The sequence below is a fragment of the Bufo gargarizans genome, chromosome 4 (assembly GCF_014858855.1).
Source record: "Bufo gargarizans isolate SCDJY-AF-19 chromosome 4, ASM1485885v1, whole genome shotgun sequence".
NCBI lineage: Eukaryota > Metazoa > Chordata > Amphibia > Anura > Bufonidae > Bufo > Bufo gargarizans.
Genome location: NC_058083.1, coordinates 185,473,181 through 185,492,265, shown reverse-complemented (window position 1 = coordinate 185,492,265; position 19,085 = coordinate 185,473,181). Strand labels below are relative to the sequence as shown.

The 19,085-nt window shown below is 42.9% G+C and overlaps 1 protein-coding gene across 3 annotated transcripts in view; it reads left to right on the top strand.

The window, feature by feature from the left end:
- Nucleotides 1-10,961, top strand: part of GOLIM4 (golgi integral membrane protein 4) — a 138,333-nt gene extending 127,372 nt beyond the window's left edge. For all 3 annotated transcript variants that reach the window (XM_044290734.1, XM_044290735.1, XM_044290733.1), the window contains one exon: nucleotides 10,160-10,961. In XM_044290734.1, coding sequence (XP_044146669.1) covers nucleotides 10,160-10,309 — 150 coding nt within the window. In that variant the 3' untranslated portion in view covers nucleotides 10,310-10,961. The remainder of the gene's footprint in view (nucleotides 1-10,159) is intronic.
- The last annotated feature ends 8,124 nt before the right edge of the window (nucleotides 10,962-19,085 follow it).

Below are 19,085 nucleotides of genomic sequence, written 5' to 3'. Positions count from 1 at the left end.
CTGCTGTGTCAGACCGTCTCCCAGCTGGTAACATCACAGCCTAGTCCTAGTGTCTTTTTCGAAGCAGATTTTTATCAAAAATAGTAGCGCTTGAACAAACGTCTTCAGCAAGACTTAATTTTATTTATTTTCTCAAGAGAGTGAAGAATAGTCATGCCCTGCCCTGTGAGTGATCTGAGAAGATCTGTCAGACTTGCGGCACGTGAGCCTATCTGACAGATTGCTTTGTTGTGGTGTTGGGCAGGATCCCACCTCCTCACATGTTCTGCTCATTAGTTAGTTAGTGATGCTATTTCTCTCCGCCTCTCACTATAGCCCCTGCGGTTTATACTTTATTCTGGAGTTTTCTGCTGGTGCTTGGTGGATCTCCTGCTCCCAGTGCGTCTTGAGACAAGTCCTCCTTTCTTCCCTTTTGTTGTATTTCCTAGCTGGGCCTTAGGAAGACACTGGTTCCTTCATCTTGTGCAAGGAACCAGTTGTCTTATCGCCTGCTCCCTGTGTCAGTTGCATCAGGGCTTAGGTTCCAGTGCATGAATACTTCTACCATTGGGATTTGTTCATGTTAGTAGTCAGGGAAAGGCTTATTTCTGCTGAGTCATATTGTTCTGAATTCAGAAGATGGGCGTCTGACTCTGAGTGGAATGATCCTGCACTCAGTAGTCAGTTCTGTCAGGGGCTGTCTGAGAGACTAAAACATGCCCTTGCATTTCATGAAAACCCCGATTCATTGGAGGCGGCCCTGTCCCTAGCAGTAAGGATTGATAGACGTCTGAGGGAGAGGTGCAAGGTTCCCCTCAGGCAGGAGACACTGTCACATGAGGAATCTGTCCCTTGGGGTACAGTGACGCTGGAACTGGAGATGAGCCTATGCAGCTAGGTCAGGTCTCTTCTTACCCTGGTTAGAGGAACTATAGTGTGCAGAAAAGACTGTTATTTCTGTGGTAAAGAAGGACATTTTATTATTGTGTCCTTTTATTAAGCCTCAAAGTGGCAATGTAAAAAAGGGGGGGTTCTTTCAAAGGAAAAAATGAGTACCCTTACTCTTTGTAGTATTAATGGGGAGTCAGAACAGGTATATTTGTATTCTACCTGCAGTACCCGTTTTCTCCTGCCTGCCATGGTGGTGCTAGACTCTGAAAATATTGAGTTAGTAAGTATTTGTTGACAGTGGCGCAGGGATTAATCTTATTGCTTATCAATTTGTTCAGACTCATGGTTTTATATCTAGCGCATTAAGCAAAGAGATATCAGTGTTTGCTATTGATTTCTTGCCTCTCTCACAAAACTGTCTAACTCATATTGTGCAGGATATTCATTTGAGTGTGGGTGATTCTCATGTTAAATCCATTTCTTGTTTTGTTCTGAAGGGTTTGCCTGCTCCTCTGGTTCTAGGTTTACCATGGTTGATGAAACCTAATCCTATCATTGATTGATTGGCAAACTAGACAAATCAGTAATTGGAGTAATTTATTTTTTATGGACAACTGTCTTGGTGCATCCATTTCCGTGGTATCCACTAAGGTGGTATCTCCTTTTCTATATGATTTTTTGGACGTATTCTCAGAGGGTGGAGATCAGGAGTTGCCCCCCCCCCACCGAGAGTATGATTGTCCGATCAATCTTATTCCCAGAGCTAAATTTCCAAAATCTCTGTAATATAATCTTTCCCAACCTGAAAGAGTAGCTATGCGAGAGTATATTGCCGAGAGTTTGAAAAAAGGTCATATTAGACCATCTAAATCGCTTATGGCAGCGGGCTTCTTTTTTGTAATGAAAAAAGACGAGTCCCTTAGACCATGTTTAGATTTTAGATTTCCGGGAACTGAATCTCATTACTGTCCGTGACCCTTATCCCCTTCCCTTGATTCCGGATCTATTTGAACAGATTGTCGGTGCCAAGGTGTTTTCTAAGTTGGATTTAAGAGGGGCTTATAATCTGATCAGAATCAAGGAAGGCGACGAATGGAAGACTGCCTTCAATACCCCTGAGGGTCCCTTCGCAAACCTGGTTATGCCCTTTGGTTTGACTAATGCCCCGGCAGTCTTCCAGCACTTTATCAATTACATTTTTAATCATTTGGTGGGGAGGTTTGTTGTTATTTACCTCGATGACATTCTAATTTACTCATCTGATATGGAGACTCATCAGGATAATTAAGACAAGTATTATCGATCCTTCAGGAGAATAAACTTTGTAGTCTTGTCGCCATTTGCGCCTAAACCCTCCGCTGCTCTGTCTCTAAGGAAAAAAAAGGCTTTCACCCAGCAGACACACGCTGCAGACGTCTGAAGATCCGCTCGCTCACACTACTCGGCATAGAGGGTGGGCGTGGCTTGGGATCCCGCATCTTGTGCTTCCGCTTCCAGCAGTCTGCTTCTGAATTCACAAGTCTGTGAGATCCCGGCCCGGAGTCCTGCTGAGAGCAGGAGTGCAGTAATACACTGGTATGTTCCCAGTGTATTACTGTACTGCGGCAGCAGCAGGAAGCGCACGGCGTCATTGCAACCAATGACGCCGTGCACTCCTGCTCTCGGCAGGACTCCGGGCCGGGATCTCACAGACGTGTGAATTCAGAACTCCTACATCGCAAATCCCGTCAAGCTCCCAGCAGACCTTGGACTGAGTTTTCCCTCATAACAAACTGATGTGACTAACAAGTTTCAAACGTTTAATGGCTTCCCTAATCTCATAAACTTTAAGGAGCCTTAAACATGGGTATGTATTCTGCATTTGTTCTTGTCCATATTCCGCAGTTTCTACAGTGCCGATTGCACATTATCAGTACTCAGGACCATCATTACTGCATAAATAAATCAGGTTAATTAGTAATTAAAGGGATTTTCAAGAACTTTAATTCAAAAGAAATTAAGCGCAGGAAATATGAAAAAAAAAAAAAAAACTCGCTCGCCAGTTAATTCCCGGCCACTCCAGCACTGATGCTGTTGTCCCCAGCAGTTTTTTCTTTCCTGAAGTGATGACATGGAATATGTCCATGTGACCATTGCAGACAATTACTGGCCTCATTGGTGATGCCAGCATGTGCAGCAGGTGACCGTAGAATCGCATCATGTGAATGTACAGCACCAGAAAATAAGGAAGGATCAGTGCAGGAGTTATGTGGGATTCAACTAGTGAGAGTTTATTTTTATTTTTTATTATCTAACCTATTGCTGTCCCTTTTAAGTACTGAGTACAAAATGTTTAAAGGGATTGTTCAGTGCAGTGCAAAATTTTTGTAAAGGGTTTGGAGTGGTTTTATATTAAAGAATCAAAACTCACCATCCCTCAATCCCTGATATTCCCGTTCCAACTGGGTTTCCACTGTTCTCTACTTAATGGTCCAGTCTCCACAAGCAGAAAAATGCCAGGAGAAGCCTGCTCAGCAAATCACTAGCCATGGCACTATACTTTTCTCGGCCAGTGATTGACTGAGCTGGCATTTCCTGTGCGCAGAGACCAGTGGGGACCCATTAAGCATTGAAATAGGAGTGGCAGGGGATCAGTGGTAGTGAGTATTGATTCTTTTTAAACCACCCTGAGCACTGTACAAAAATATGTTGCCTCCGTTGCCAACTCCTTTAATATTTTTCCAAATCAGCACTAAATGACATATGTACAGTTGCTGTCTGATTTCTAGTGTGTTCCTGATTTAAGCTGTCCATGCACTAATGATGGACAGCCTTGACGCCTTTTTTTTTTCTGGCACCTATAACAGGAGTTAGATTGCTGTGTTAGATTATTTTCATTCATTGCAGGTGCTGATGGCCTAGTAAAAAAGTACATTAAAAGCTCATGGTACGGTAGTGTTCACAGACCTGCCTCATTGGGCATGTGCCAGCTGACTTAATCAACATGCACTGCTTAAAGGGCTTATTGTGTCCTCTCAGACTTGGGCCTCTTGCACACGACCATATGCGGTCTGCAAAAAATGGTTATGCATAAAATACGGATGACGTCCGTGTGCATTCTGTATTTTGCGGAACGTAACAGCTGGCCTCTAATAGAATAGTCCTATCCTTGTCCGTAATGCGGACAATAATAGGACATGTTCTATTTTTTCGCGGAACAGAAGTACGGACATACAGAAACAGAATGCACACGGAGTAACTTCCGTTTATTTTGCGGACCCATTGAAATGAATGGTTCCGTATTCGGCCCGCCCAAAAAAATACAAAAATGGATATGGAAAGAATATACACGTTCGGCCTTAGATGGCTTATATTCTCCTAAGCATCCCAGCTATATTATATATATTTTAAATTTTGGCTACTAAAAATTTCATTTGGCTCCTAAATTTTTCAGGTTAGGAGCCAATGGCTTCTTCATATTTTTTTTAGTCTGGAGCACTGTAAGTTGGAGAAATGTGTGTTTGCTATCCAGGAGCTGCAGTTTCTGGGTTACTTAAGAAATGTTTTGCTTCTGCTCCCATTCTGATGCAACCCAATGTGTCAACTCTTCATTGTGGAGGTTGACGCGTCAGAAGTGGGAGTCGGAGCAGTTTTGTCGCAGGATCCCTCTCTTAGCAAATGGCGCCCGTGTGCTTTTTTTTCTCAAAGAAACTCCCTGCTGCCGAAATAAATTATGATAAGAATAGAGAGTTGCTGACCATCAAATTGGCCTTTGAGGAATGGCGTCATTGGCTAGAAGAAGCGATTCATCCGATTATGGTAATTACTGACCATAAGAATCTGGCTTACCTGCAATCAACAAAGCGTCTAAACCCTAGGCAGGCCAGGTGGTCATTGTTTTTTACCAGATTTAATTTTGTGGTCACTTATCGTCCTGGGATCAAAAATGTCAAAGCGAATGTTTTGTCACGTAGATTTCCTGGGAAGGGGGGGGGGATTCGGAGGATCCCGCTCCGATTTTGGCTGATGGGGTGGTGGTATCCGCTCTTTATCCTGAGCTGGAGGCGGAAGTGTTGGGGCTCAAGGTGAGGCACCTCATTTCTGTCCTCCAGGGAAGTTGTTTGTTCCTTCAGAACTGCGACACAAGGTGTTCAAGGAACATCGTGATACTGTCCTTGCGGGACACCCTGGGGGTAGATCCACAGTGGATCTTATTTCCCAGAGATTCTGGTGGCCAGGTTTGTGTAAATGTGTTGAGGGCTATGTAGCAGCTTGTGAGACCTGTGCACGCGCTAAGGTAGCTCACACTCTGCCATCAGGATCTCTTCTCCCTTTGTCCATTCCATCTCGTCCTAGGACGCTGTGACTGACTGAACCGTCACTGGGGCTGCTGGAGAAGCCTGAGGGCCAGCCTCCTTCCTATAGACTATGGACCCAGAACTATGGAGACCCCCTCAGACCTTTTGGGGTTACAAGGAACTATGAACCCTGATTTATGTGTTGCATTTATATGCCACATATTTCCTATTGCCCATTAAAAAGGCATGGTGTGGATTCAGCAACACAAAAAGGGTTAACTCTGCACCGAGACTCCCACTGATTGTGTTAGTGATGGGATTAAGATAGCTGACTCTAGGAGCAGCCAGCTCCTAGATGAGTAGATCTCCCTATGATACACTCAGGAGATAATCCCATCACATGTGTCTCCTCTCTCCCTATTCATTCATTATGGAGGGGGTGAAGATGTCTGTTTGCATGTTGTTCATGGTTGATTGCGTTATGTTGTTAGACTTCTTGAACTGTATATATACTGAGTTGATCTTCAATAAAGGGAGTGCCTGTTTTACCCTCAACATAGTGTCATCTCATGTGTGAGGGAACAGCTATATTTACTCTGGGGATTCCTATCGGTATTGTACTCCCCTGGGATTACAACACGGTTCTACCCACTAGAAGTTGGATCCTGGTCTTGAGCCCAGGGTGGGTGGAAGACGGCGAGACCTCAACCAAGCTGCGGCGGTTCGTGGGGTCAGCAGTGATTACGGTGTCAAGTGGAGTGCTTGGAGCCCTCAGGAAGCACTAGGAGCATCCATCAACGGAGGTACCCCGTCAGGGTGCCAGGAGATCCGTTACAGATGCATTTGTCTATGGACTTCATCACTGATTTACCAAGTTCCTCTGGGAAGACTCTGATTTTGGTGATCGTGGACCACTTTAGTAAGATGGCTCACTTTGTACCATTATCTGGTTTGCCCAATGCTAAAACTCTCTCTCAGGTGTTTATTGATAACATCATGAAATTACACGGCATTCCCTCTGATGTGGTGTCTGATAGGGGGACGCAATTTGTTCCCAGGTTTTGGAAGGCGTTTCGTTATTGTCTAGGTATTCAGTTGTCTTTCTCTTTAGCTTTCCATCCTCAGTCGAATGGTCAAACTGAGCACACTAACCAGAACCCGGAGACCTATTTGAGGTGTTTTGTCGCTGAAAATCAGGAAGAATGGTCCTCGTATTTGTCCTTGGCTGAGTTTGCCTTGAATAACCGTAGACAGGAGTCAACTGATAAGTCATTATTTTTTGGCGCATGTGGTTTTCACCCTCAGTTTGGTACCTTTTCTGGGACTGAATCTTCTGGTATACCTGAAGAGGAGAGATTCTCTTCTTCGTTGTCTTCTATCTGGCGTAAGATTCAAATTAATTTGAGAAAAATGGGCGAAAGATATAAACGTGTGGCTGACAAGAGACGTCTTACTGGTCCGGACCTGTGTGTGGGTGATTTGGTGTGGTTGTCCACTAAGAACATTAAGTTGAAGGTACCCTCTTGGAAGTTGGGCTCAAGATTTATTGGCCCTTACAAAATCTCGGCCATTGTTAATCTGGTTGCGTTTCGTCTGGAACTTCCGCAGGTCTGGAAGATCCATAATGTGTTTCACAGATCCTTGTTGCAAAAGTATGTTGAACCTGTTGAACCATCTCCTTTGCCTCCTCCTCCGGTTTTGGTAGATGGTAATCTGGAGTTCCAGAATACTCAACTCGTGTGTTCTTCGGGGCTCCCTACCTTGTGCATTGGACGGGATACGGTCCTGAGAAAAAAATGTGGGTTCTGGCTACCAATGTCAATGATGGTCGCCTTGTAAAGGCCTTTCACAGGGCACACCCAGATAAAGTTGGTCCTGGGTGCCCGGAGGTCACTCAGTGTCATGCCCTGCCCTGTGAGTGATCTGAGAAGATCTGTCAGACTTGCGGCACGTAAGCCTATCTGACAGATTGCTTTTTTGTGGTGTTTGGCAGGATCCCACCTCCGTTAGTGATGCTGTTTATCTCTGCCTCTCACTATAGCCCTTGTGGTTTATAGTTTCTTCTGGAGTTTTCTGCTGGTGCTTGGTGGATCTCCTACTCCCAGTCCTCCTTTCTTCCCTTTTGTTGTATTTCCTGGCTAGGCCTTAGGGAAGACACTGGTTCCTTCATCTTGTGCAAGGAACCGGTTGTCTTATCGCCTGCTCCCTAGCTGAGGGTTTGTGTCAGTTGCATCAGGGCTTAGGTTCCAGTGCATGAAGACTTCTACCATTGGGATTTGTTCATGTTGTTAGCAGACAGGAAAAGGCTTAGGGATTGTCAGGTGGTGACCTTTCCCTGTTGCTTAACTGTGGGGCCTAGTCTGCTGTTTTATTACCTGTTAGTTGTTTGGTTTGCTTTCCTTCCCTCACTTTCCGTGACAGAGAGCCCTTATGGGGGAACATGTAATAGATAGTGGCAAACTTGTTTACAGGAGGCTCACAGGTTCTTCTTACATTAAAAGGAATCTGTCAGCTCCAAAACACCTCCAAATTAGAGTAAACATATAGTGTGACGCGGAGTCCGATTACGTAATTTGTATCTTCATAATCACTTGCATTCCTACACTGTCCTCCCACAATCCAGCAGTAAAATGCAAGGAGAGGACTCCTCTTTAATATGTGTATGAGCTCGGGATTTCACTACTGGTTTCAGGGTTGGAACGCAAGTGAGTATGAAGATAATATTAATCTTTATAAAATTATAATATAACATAGCAACAAGCAAGGGCACAAATAAAACAAGAAGACTAAGGGCCTTGCTCACAAGAGCTTACAATCTTTGAGAAGATAAAAATTACATAACTGGACTCTGCATCAGTTACACTATACACCTCCTACTCTAGTTTGGAGGGTGTATCTGAGGTAACAGATTCCCTTTAAGTGACACCTCAAATGAGGATACATCCTTATTTTCTAGACACAAATTTTATGGTGGTTCCTTATAAATCCCCACGTGTGTTAAATTGAATTCTGCTGTGCAGTCACTGTCAATTTTACCCAAAATGTTAAAAGATTAAAATAAGCAATAAAAATCAGTGATTTTTTTTTTCACACGATAATGAAAATAGTGCACATCTGAGAATTTGAAATTGTACTGTAAGGCCACGGACAAGTCCCACGCATCGGACTCGCAGCGTGCGTCAGGGAGAGCACCCGTTCTGAACTCCGGAACACTGACAGGGATGCATAGATTTATATTGATTTATGATGCTATGTAACTCTTAGAGTTCTGGAATGTTTTGGATAAAACTGACAGCATTATGTCAGTGTTATAAAATACATTCCAGAACTGTAAGGGTTACATAGCATCATAAATCAATATACTGCTATACACCCCCGTCAGTATTCCGGAGATCAGGACTTGTTCACAGGAGTCCAGAACTGTACACAGTACTCCATGTGGGGTTTTACTAGTGATTTGTAAAGTGGTAGGACTATGTTCTCATCACGGGCATCTATGCCTCTTTTGATGCAACTCATTATCGTATTGGCCTTGGCAGCAGCTGCCTGACACTGGTCTCTACAGCTTAGTTTGCTTTTCACAAAAATTCCTAGGTCCTTTTCCATGTCAGTGTTACCCAGTGTTTTACCATTTAGTATGTACGGGTGACTTGCATTATTCCTTCCCATGTGCATAACCTTACATTTGTCAGTGTAAAACCTCATCTGCCACTTATCTGCCCAAGCCTCCAATCTATCCAGATCCCTCCGTAGTAGTATACTGTCCTTTTCCATGTTAATTACTTTACACAGTTTAGTGTTATCTGCAAAAATTTATATTTTACTGTGCAAGCCTTCTACAAGATCATTAATAAATATATTGAGGAGAATAGGGCCCAATACTGACCCCTGAGGTAGCCCACTAGTGACATTGACCCAATCTGTGTGTGTACTATTAATAACCACCCACTGTTTTCTATCACAGAGCCAGTTACTTACCCACATACAGACATTTTCTCCCAGTCCAAGTATTATTATTTTATATACTAACGTTTTGTGTGGTACAGTGTCAAATGCTTTGGAGAAGTCCAGATATACGACATCCATTAATTCGCCGCTGTAAAGTCTAGAACTTACCTCCTCGTGGAAACTGATTAAATTAGTTTGACATGACCAATCCCTCATGAAATCATGCTGATAGTGTTATACTCTTATTTTCATTGAGGTACTCCAAGATAGCATCTCTTAGAAAACCTTCAAACAGTTTGACCACAACAGATGTTAAACTTACCGGCCTATAGTTTCCGGGCTCTGTTTTTGGACCCTTTTTGAATATTTGCACCAAATTTACTATGCGCCAATCCTGTGGAACACTCCCTTTCAGTATAGAGTCCTTAAGTATCAGAGGGTCTGGCTATGACATTACCTAATTCTCTTAGGATATGGCGGTGTATGCCACCCGGTCCTGGCGATCTGTCTATTTTAATCTTTTTAAGACGCCGCTGTACTTCTTCCTGGGTCAGACAGGGCACTTTTAATGGGGAATTTACTTTTACATTTTGGAGGACGCATGTGACCGCCTGCCAGTTGCATATACCTGATGCTCCTAACCTTAACTAAGGCTGAGAGCATCGGATCATTATGTACCCATGCGGCAGCCATGAGGAGGTCCTGGGCTGCCACCTTGGCATCTGTATGGTCTAAGGCTAGTCCATCCCTAATTTATTGATTTGTTATTTGACTCGATTAAACCACAACACACATGGAATAACTTTCACTTTGGTATAGAAATGAATGTTGAAAGTCATACAACTTTCTTTCCACTTCTGTTTGTGTGGGAATCGGTCACATGACCCAGTATCATATAGCCAAACTCTGTCTAGCCTTGATCTAGTAGGTGTTTTCTATGCCCTGTGGGGGCTGCCGTTTTGACTGATTGCTGCAAAACATGGATGGACTGCAGTTTATATTGATAGCAAATTCACTTTAAAGTTATTTCAATGACAAATTTTGAAATTATCATTATTTCCCAGGCTGTTGGAAAACAGATTGGGGTAGAGAGGGAACATGAAGATCTTCATAAAGATCATGGTGATAATCATGATGAAAATTATGAAGAAGAGGAAGAGGAGGAGGAAGATGGAGCAGCTGGAGCAAAAAATAAAAGGCGAGCCGAGATGTGATGCTCTACAGGACTCTAGCACACCATGTACCATTGCAAATTCCAAGCTGGCCTTTTTATGTCGTATTCTTTTTGTATTTTCATATTAGAATCAATGACACTTTTATATAAAGCTGTATTTTATTATATGCTACTTCTTTTATTAACGTTAAGCTTTAGCAAAATTGTAATGCACAACCTTTAAAAGCCATGTCAAGCAGCTCTCTTGTGGTTGGAGTACTAATACATACAAGATTAAGGTCTCCTATGCACAACTACATGGTAGTACTGAGTATTGCCATTAATTAGATCAGGACATGCACCTTGTTTTAGGGCAGTAGAATTGTTGGTATTGTGCCTTATGTTCCTTCTTATGAGAGGGAGTACAGAATTTCACCTGCTATATTTATTATGTATAATACATGCGGTAATCAAGGTAATGTAACGTAACCGTTATGGCAGCAACAGTGATGTCTAGAGAAATTTAGTTTGAAATTGCTTAAAACTGATGAAATGATGACCGTGTTATAAAAAGTAGCACAAATTAAAAGTGATGATTTTTTTAAAGGGTTTCTGTCACTTGAAAAATGGGTATTAAGCTGGCTGACAAACAAACTTTGATAATATACTAATTAGCCTCTAGGGTGGCGTTATCCCTGCTCCTAGAGGCTCTGTTCTCCCACCTGTGGCCACGCCCTGCTACACTAGATTGACAGGGGCCGGCATCGTTGGTCTCCTACCTCCGGCCCGGTCTGCAGTATACAGTATAAATCTCGCTGAGCGTCCTTCCCTCACTGTGCCTGCGCCGAATACTGAACTGCGTGAGATTTACACTGCAGACACAGCCGGCGGGAGAAGAGCACTGGCCCTGTCAAACAAGAGAAGAAAGGCGTGAAAAGAGGTGGGCAAACAGAGCTAGGAGCAGGTGCAATGCAGCCCCCCCCCCCCCCGGCTCCTAGAGGCTAATTAGCATATTATAAAAGTTCTTATTTCTCAATAAAGGCTTTAGGCAGTGAGACGGGACTAATATAGTTATGTTCAGCTGACATTAACACATCGCTAATGTCAGCCAGCTTAATACCCATTTTTCAGGTGACAGAAACCCTTTAAAGGGCATCTGTCAGCATATTTGTACCTATGAAACGGTCTGATCTGTTACATGTGCGCTTGGCAGCTGAAGGCATCTGTGTTGGCCCCATGTTCATATGTGTCTGCATTGCTGAGAAAAATTGTTTTCATATATGCAAATAAGCCTCTAGGAGCAACGGGGCGTTGTCATTACACCTAGAGGTTCTGCTCTCTGCAACTGCTGTGCCTTCTGCACTTTGATTTGACATTTTCACCGCGTGGTCCTGTCAATCAGTGGAAAGGGTATGGCACATACAGAGAGAGCAGAACCTCTAGGTGTAATGGCAATGTCGCCGTTGCTCCTAGAGGCTCATTTGCATATATCTAAACATAGTTTTTCTCAGTAAGGCTACTTTCACACTAGCGTTCGATCTGATCCGTTCTGAACGGATCCGCTCATATTAATGCAGACGGTGGCTCCGTTCAGAACGGATCCGTCTGCATTATAACTTAGAAAATTTTTCTAAGTGTGAAAGTAGCCTGAGCGGATCCGTTCAGACTTTACATTGAAAGTCAATGGGGGACGGATCCGCTTGAAGATTGAGCCATATGGTGTCATCTTCAAGCGGATCCGTCCCCATTGACTTCCATTATAAGTCGGAACGGATCCGCTCGCCTCCGCACGGCCAGGCGGACACCCGAACGCTGCTTGCAGCGTTCAGGTGTCTGCTCACTGAGCGGAGGCTGAGCGCTGGCAGACGGATGCATTCTCAGTGGATCCGCCTCCACTGAGAATGCATTAGGGCCAGACGGCTGCGTTCAGGGCCGCTTGTGAGCCCCTTCAAACGGAGCTCATGAGCGGACACCTGAACGCAGGTGTGAAAGTAGCCTTATGTGGGCACATATGAACATGGGACAACCACAGATGCCTTCAGCTGCCAAGTGCACATGTAACAGGTCAGGTTTCATAGGTACAAATCTGCTGACAGATGTACTTTTAAATTGCAACCAGTAAGTTTGCGGTTTTAATTTTCTAAATGTTCTAATTGGTTGTTTTTAGGTAATCCATGTTTTTTGTACTATTTCATACACCTCCCCAAGGAGTCCTTTATTTCTAGCGTGAACCTATGAGTAACGTTTATGCTTTGCTAAGAATACGTATTCCATTTGCTGAAAAGCAGAGTCCCTTAGTGCAAACAGTGGCCTAGGTAATGGAAGTAGAAAACTTTCCCTCAAGAAACATATGTATTGAAGTTACAGATGTCTCCTTCGTCTGTAAAAGGGGCAGTTTTATCACCTTCGGATAAGTCCTATCCCCAAAGAGCAGCGTTCTGACTGCAGACCTTCAGCACAGTGACATAAAAGGGGACTTTCTGCATTCCCGTGATCTGACAGCTGCACAATAGAGTTCCAAAAAACATTGGCCAAAGACTCTTATTCTGCGGTATGTCTGTAATCTGAAACAGCAAAGCCATATTCTTCTCTGTAGTTATGTTTTGCATAGGAATATTATAACACAACGTTCATTTTGGTTATTCAGGCCAGAAGATAAAATGAATTGATCTGTGTTCCTGTGACTGTTCCATCTAAACAAGAACATCAAGGAGAATGCAATAATCCCTTTACTATTCTATACCGTGAATCCGTGTTTAGTCTCCTGCACCAAGCCTATTCCAGTTTTATGCATGAGCCAAAGCCTTTGGGACAGGCTTTCTTCATCTTACAGAATGGGATCTGATCTTCTCCTGGGCTCTAAATATACAGCCTATTGCCAGAACTATAGTATATACAACTCTCTTCATGAGCCTTTAGACTAACTGTACAACATATATCACGCTGTGTCTTATATTTTCCATACGTATCTATAATAGCCACAAAGGATAGCACACAGGAATGCCTATTACAATCAGCAGCCATCCCAGCACGATTCACAAAGTATAAAGGTATCTTTTATATTCTGTTCATTTGGAGAGCCCAGTAGTTGGGTACAATATAAGAAGTCATATATTTGCTGAATTTCATCCATGTACTTATCCCCAAAATGAAATCATATAAATGTATCATTACAATAATGTATAGCCCTTCATTCACACTTTGCAGTTTTGATACAGTATTCTTTCTAGGGTCCATAATCCTCTTTTCATTATTTTTTTGCCAAAAATGGATCAGATGCCCAGAAGCCAGAAGGGAAACTTTTTTTCTTTTCCCCATGCTGGGATCCGTTCCTGCTGCCAAAAAATACAGAGCGATGTTCAAGATGCTAGTGTATATAAGCCCCTGAGTTACTGTGCTGTATGTCATTATTAAATGTGTCAGTGCTTTAAATGAGTGCATACAGCTTTGCTGATGTTAAAAAGGTTGAGAATGGTAATTACTGTGCTGTATGTTGACTATAGCACTTCCTAATCAGCAGCAATTCAGATTATGTAAATGTATTTACATACCATATGAGGCCATCACCAGCCGTGAATGTTGTTTCTAAAATTATCTGCCTTACCTAATGTCTTCCATGCTGTTTGCAGGTTCTGACAACAGGCTGGATGTGTAAATGAGCTTTAACATGTCCAGTCCGGGCAGGATATATACACCTGCTGGACCATCCATCCCCTTTCATGTATTTGGTATGAACAAAGTTGTCTTCCTTCCTAGTATACTGGCAGATCAGAAAAAAAAAAAAGAATATGTCATGAATTAAGATCTCAGAAACGTGTTGACACTGCTCATGCTGGAAATTCTAGTCCCTTGGAGAGGTGATAGAATTGTGGCTTGTTAAAGTTGACCTGGCAAGTCTGTTTTAGTGAATACATGCATTACCCATGTAAAGAATTGCTCCTGGAGCATCTTCTCTTAGAGCTTTACATAGTGTTGTTCCACTCTTATCCCTCCTGGAAATGTATAAATATATTTACTAGATGTTACCATTTCTCTCGCCAATCAGTGGTGACAGGGTGTAGTGTCACACCCTATTAAGACGGGGAATGTTACCAGCTTGGGATCAATGTAGTCCTACATCTCTAGGAGGAACAACAGTGACGCTTTCTGTGAAGAGAATTATAGTCCCATGAGCAAGACATATTTCAGGGGACATCACATTATGTCACAGATTTTTTTATTTTTTTTTTAACTACTTGCTTTCAAGATAGATTAATCATGAAAAAAATAGCATTACATGGCAATGACAATTTAAGGGGGTATTCCCATCTTAGACAATGGGGACATATCGCTAGGATATGCCCCCATTGTTCTGATAGGTGCAAGTCCCACTGCTGGGACCCGCACCTATATCGAGAACAGAGCGGGGAGCGCTGTGGCTGGAGGATCCCAGATTTCCCGGGGTCCGTCCATCACCAAGCGCTAATCCCCACCTCTCCCATAGAAGTGAATGGGAGCGTGCTGCGCATGTGCAGCCCATGCTCCTATTCATTTCTATGGGGCAGACGGCAATAGCCGAGCCAGCGCTCGGCTATTTGCGGCAGCCCCCATAGAAATGAATGGAGGGCGGCTGCGCATGCGCAGTGTGCTATCCTTCACTTTCGGGGCTCCATTCTCGATATAGGTCTGGGACCCGCATCTATAAGACAGTGGGGGCATATCCTAGCAATATGCCCCCATTGCCTGAAATGAGAAAACCCCTTTAAGTTAATTTGTACCTGATGTTAAAGTTGTACGATACCGTGTGTCTATGTCAAGTTAATACTGGGCATAAATAGAGCTAAAATGCAGGATGCTTCCACCTCAGTGTTCACATAGACTTCAGTACATTTGTTCTGTTTAGCACAGGATATCTATGAATAACTTTGTTTCATACATTACAAATATCATGCAATGTATGTTGAGTGATTTACCAAACATGCCTTTAATAAAGGCCTCGGACTCTGCTTCCTACTCCTCGTGACCTAAAGGAGGGCATATATACCTTCTCGCCATTCCTGAATGCAGGAGACAAAAGGGCCTTGGACCCATTGACCAGTTCCTCCTTTCCTTTGTGGTGTTTAAAGAAGCTCAATGCTACACTAATAGAAAAGTAGCCAAGCTAGGTTAAGACCACCATTTTCTGTGGCCATCGGCAGGGCAGTCTTATGGTGGCTGTTTCCTTCTTGTAGTCATTGCAAATTTTTACAAAAGAGAACCTATTTTCACAGTTTTACTTATGGGATAACTGGATATACATACAGTATGGCAGTTTTTTCACCATCACCCTCTTGTGCCTTGAAGTGCATTTTAGCAATGGACAGCAGACTATACTGTTTCCGCTGTTACGTTTTTATGAATGTTATATAATGACTGTTGAGCCTACCTTTTTAAATTTAGGTGCTGCTGACAAACATAGGAAACGTCTGTGTTTTTTTGGTTATTTTTCTTTACCTGTTTTTTTTCATGGCAGATAGGATGTTCAACTTCCTACGTGTAGAAACATTCTCCTTTGTAAAATGTATGATATGTATATAAGTATTTTGGAAAGCAGAGATTATTTTGATGTTTTAGTTTGTATTTTCAAGGGCTCTTGGCATTAACATAGCTATGTGGTCCTCCTTCAGTAACGTTGCTCACTTGTGAAGCAATAAATTCATTTTCATCAATAAATTTTCTGTCGGATGATTATAAATCTGAAATTTGCATTTTCATTTGGTTTCTGGAAAATAAAGATTTGTAGACCTCCAGGTATTTCTTATCACCATGAGGAGACACCTGAGAATTACTGTAAGTTCTTTCTGCAGACAGATGACTTGATAAATGCTTACGAATTCTCCAGGACATTAATATTGATAGCCTGTCCTTGGGATGAGTGTTTGAATGAATAGTGAAGGTACAACCCTGAGATGCCGGCAGATAAACATAATAAAGTTGTTCCGGCCTTTTCATAATTGGGATAATTTGCAGTACTAGATATGGCTGCTTTTTATGATTAACCGACTGTACCCAATCTAAACAATGAAGTGGACATAGGGTCTATGGGTGTACATGGCCTCTTCACTATGGGGGTCATCAGTGTTAATGTCCCAGAGAACCACTTTAAACATAGAAGTACTATAATTATACTGTAAATACGATTACCGTTGCAATCTCTACAAGTCCCCAGTGTCTGGGGGTCATCAGGACAATACAATTATAGTTACAGTAGATAGTAATATCTTAGTAATTTTAGAGTAACAAATGTATGCTGGTATCTCATAATCAACGGAGTCTGTACCTGATATACATAATGCTGTCTGCACCTACAGTGAAGTACTGTAGAATGCTATGCTCTTTCCACAGGTGGTAAGTATAGATTTTTTTCAGAATGGTCAAGAATGCTCAAGGTATATATCTGAATAACATATTGACTTTAATGGGAATAACGCTGTAGTAACAAGATCCCTCCATCACAAAGTTGACAACGCTGTGTAGTTCTGACAACAAATCTACACACAAAGAGCTAATAGGCAGGGGTGCGAAGTTGGGCAGGTTAGACTCAATTACCTAATGCTTTTGTTAGGTAGATAAGCTTTTTCCCCTTTACTATTCTACTACATATGCATGCTCAGCCTATGTATGAGAAGACCGAGAAACCGGCAGACAACGGTCTTATGGGTATGACCAGCATTAGACAGGCAGTTTACAGATTTATCACAGTGGCTCAGACATTTTGCTCACTTTTACAGAATTTTTTTTACCAAAGTTTATGCATCAAATGCTACTTTGTTTCCTACAAACACCAAAATAAGTTACATTGGGGCGAAATAATTCAACCCCAAACAACGCCCCTCAATTATCATACCAAAAAAGGCAAATCTGAGTAGAAAGAAATGGTTGGTGGTACAAGCATAAACAAAGCTAACAATGCCCTAGCCGGAGGTGTAGACTAATGATAAAATACAAACATATAGATGGACGATTAATAAGCCATGGTATACAACACACCACATGATATAATGAGACCTAAATAATGTGCAAGTGCAGGAACTTAACTCACATGTGCATACTAAGGCAGACCAAGCAATTAATATACAAATGTGTTACCATACCAAAAAGCCGCCTCCTCCTGCGTCCCGACGCACGTTTCCCTAATGCTTCATCAGGGGGTAAGTGCTATCTCTCAATGTCCCTGCACATATATATTGTGAGGCAGTGACAGGCCTCATGGTTGTTAGGGGAGATATATGGCAGGATTTGCTGTGTCTTCCCCAGAATCACCAGGTCTGAAGAAAGACCAGGTGCAGTAATCATCTGGGGATAAAGGAATCCTCAGAGTGTGACTTGCACACAGAAGGCTGGAGTGGCTCTGTGTGGTCTGAGCCGGGAGGGCTGAGAGACCACTATTCCACAAGAGACCCTGGTGTGGGAGCAGCCTGGAGGTTGGGCTGGGAAAGCCGCATCTCATCACGGGTGTGAACTGTGGTACGCTTTAGGTGAGTCAGGGAAACCTATGTGTTTAGATAGTGCCCTGACAGGCAAGGTACTTTATTTTGGCTTTGTGTGTTTTTCTTTATGCCGTGTGCCCCAATATAGCACAGTTTGGCCCTAAATCCTGGTGTCTGTGAAGAAGTGTGTAATTGCAACCCCCGGAAAAGAGACAATCCCTTACAATTGGTGAAGGATGCGGGCACTTCTGCAGAGAGTGCAAAAACTCCTGCAGAACTTGTACCTGTCCCTTTAAGTGAACATGTAAAGAAAAGGACCATTGAAAACAGTGATGTAGTTGAAGTGAAAAATGAAAATGTGAGGTCATGTGAAGTATATGATGACATGCCTTTTCCCTTTCAGGATGTGTGTAAAAATGTAAATGATGATGAAGCTTTATTTTCTGCTATTTTTCATGAAGAACTTTATGACTTGATCAGGAGGTTTGAAGAATTGCATATAAGTAATGTGAACTAGGCACCTGAAAGAGAGCCTGAGCAAGTGCAGGTGGTTCTCACTGAGGGGGAGTCTCCAGTAAGAACTGGGTCTTATGGACCTGATGTTACAAATATGTTCTTATATGATGTGATGTTGGGTTGTGATAACGTTTCGTTGTTATGGGGCAAGGTAGACACTTCTGCAGATAGCGACGAAACTTCTGCAGAACCTGTACTTGCCCGTGTAAATGAAGGTCTAAGGGAGCTGCACATTGACTGCCATGAGGAAAGAATATTGCCTATTGAAAACAATGGTGCTGATAAGAAACATGTGAATGATGCAGAAGTGCAGATAAATGTGAGCACCGAGTGGAGCAATCCTACTCTGGTGAACGTGCAAGAAAGGGTAGCAGTCCTAGAGGGAGTATCACACGTACCAGAGGTGGATATGCAGTCTCCACAGTGTTTTATGGTCAATAAAGTAATGTCCCAGGTAGGGATTAACTCTGCAGTGCCCCTAGAAGTCAGCGTTAATAATGACACCAGTGACATAGGCGATGTATGCGCTGTGACCATTAGCAACTCCGAGAAGGAAGCTAGCAAGTCAAGGTATTGCAAAATTCAGGCGGTCACTAGTAGCGACCAGACGACAGTTATACCTGACGTGACGAGAGCTGAGTGGGGAGATAGCAGCCTAGTGTCTGAGATCCATACCCAGGCAGGGGTAGATGACCTGACACATCAGTACAGCTGCAATCCTGAAGATTTTTCTCTCTCCACACGGTCCCTAGATATGATAGAGAAGGGACTAGATGTCTTCACAGAGTCACCGAAGAAGACTGCAGTAGATACAAACAAAGTGCTTAAAGAGACCCTGCTTGAAACCCCCACAGGGTGGCCAAAAGAGAATGG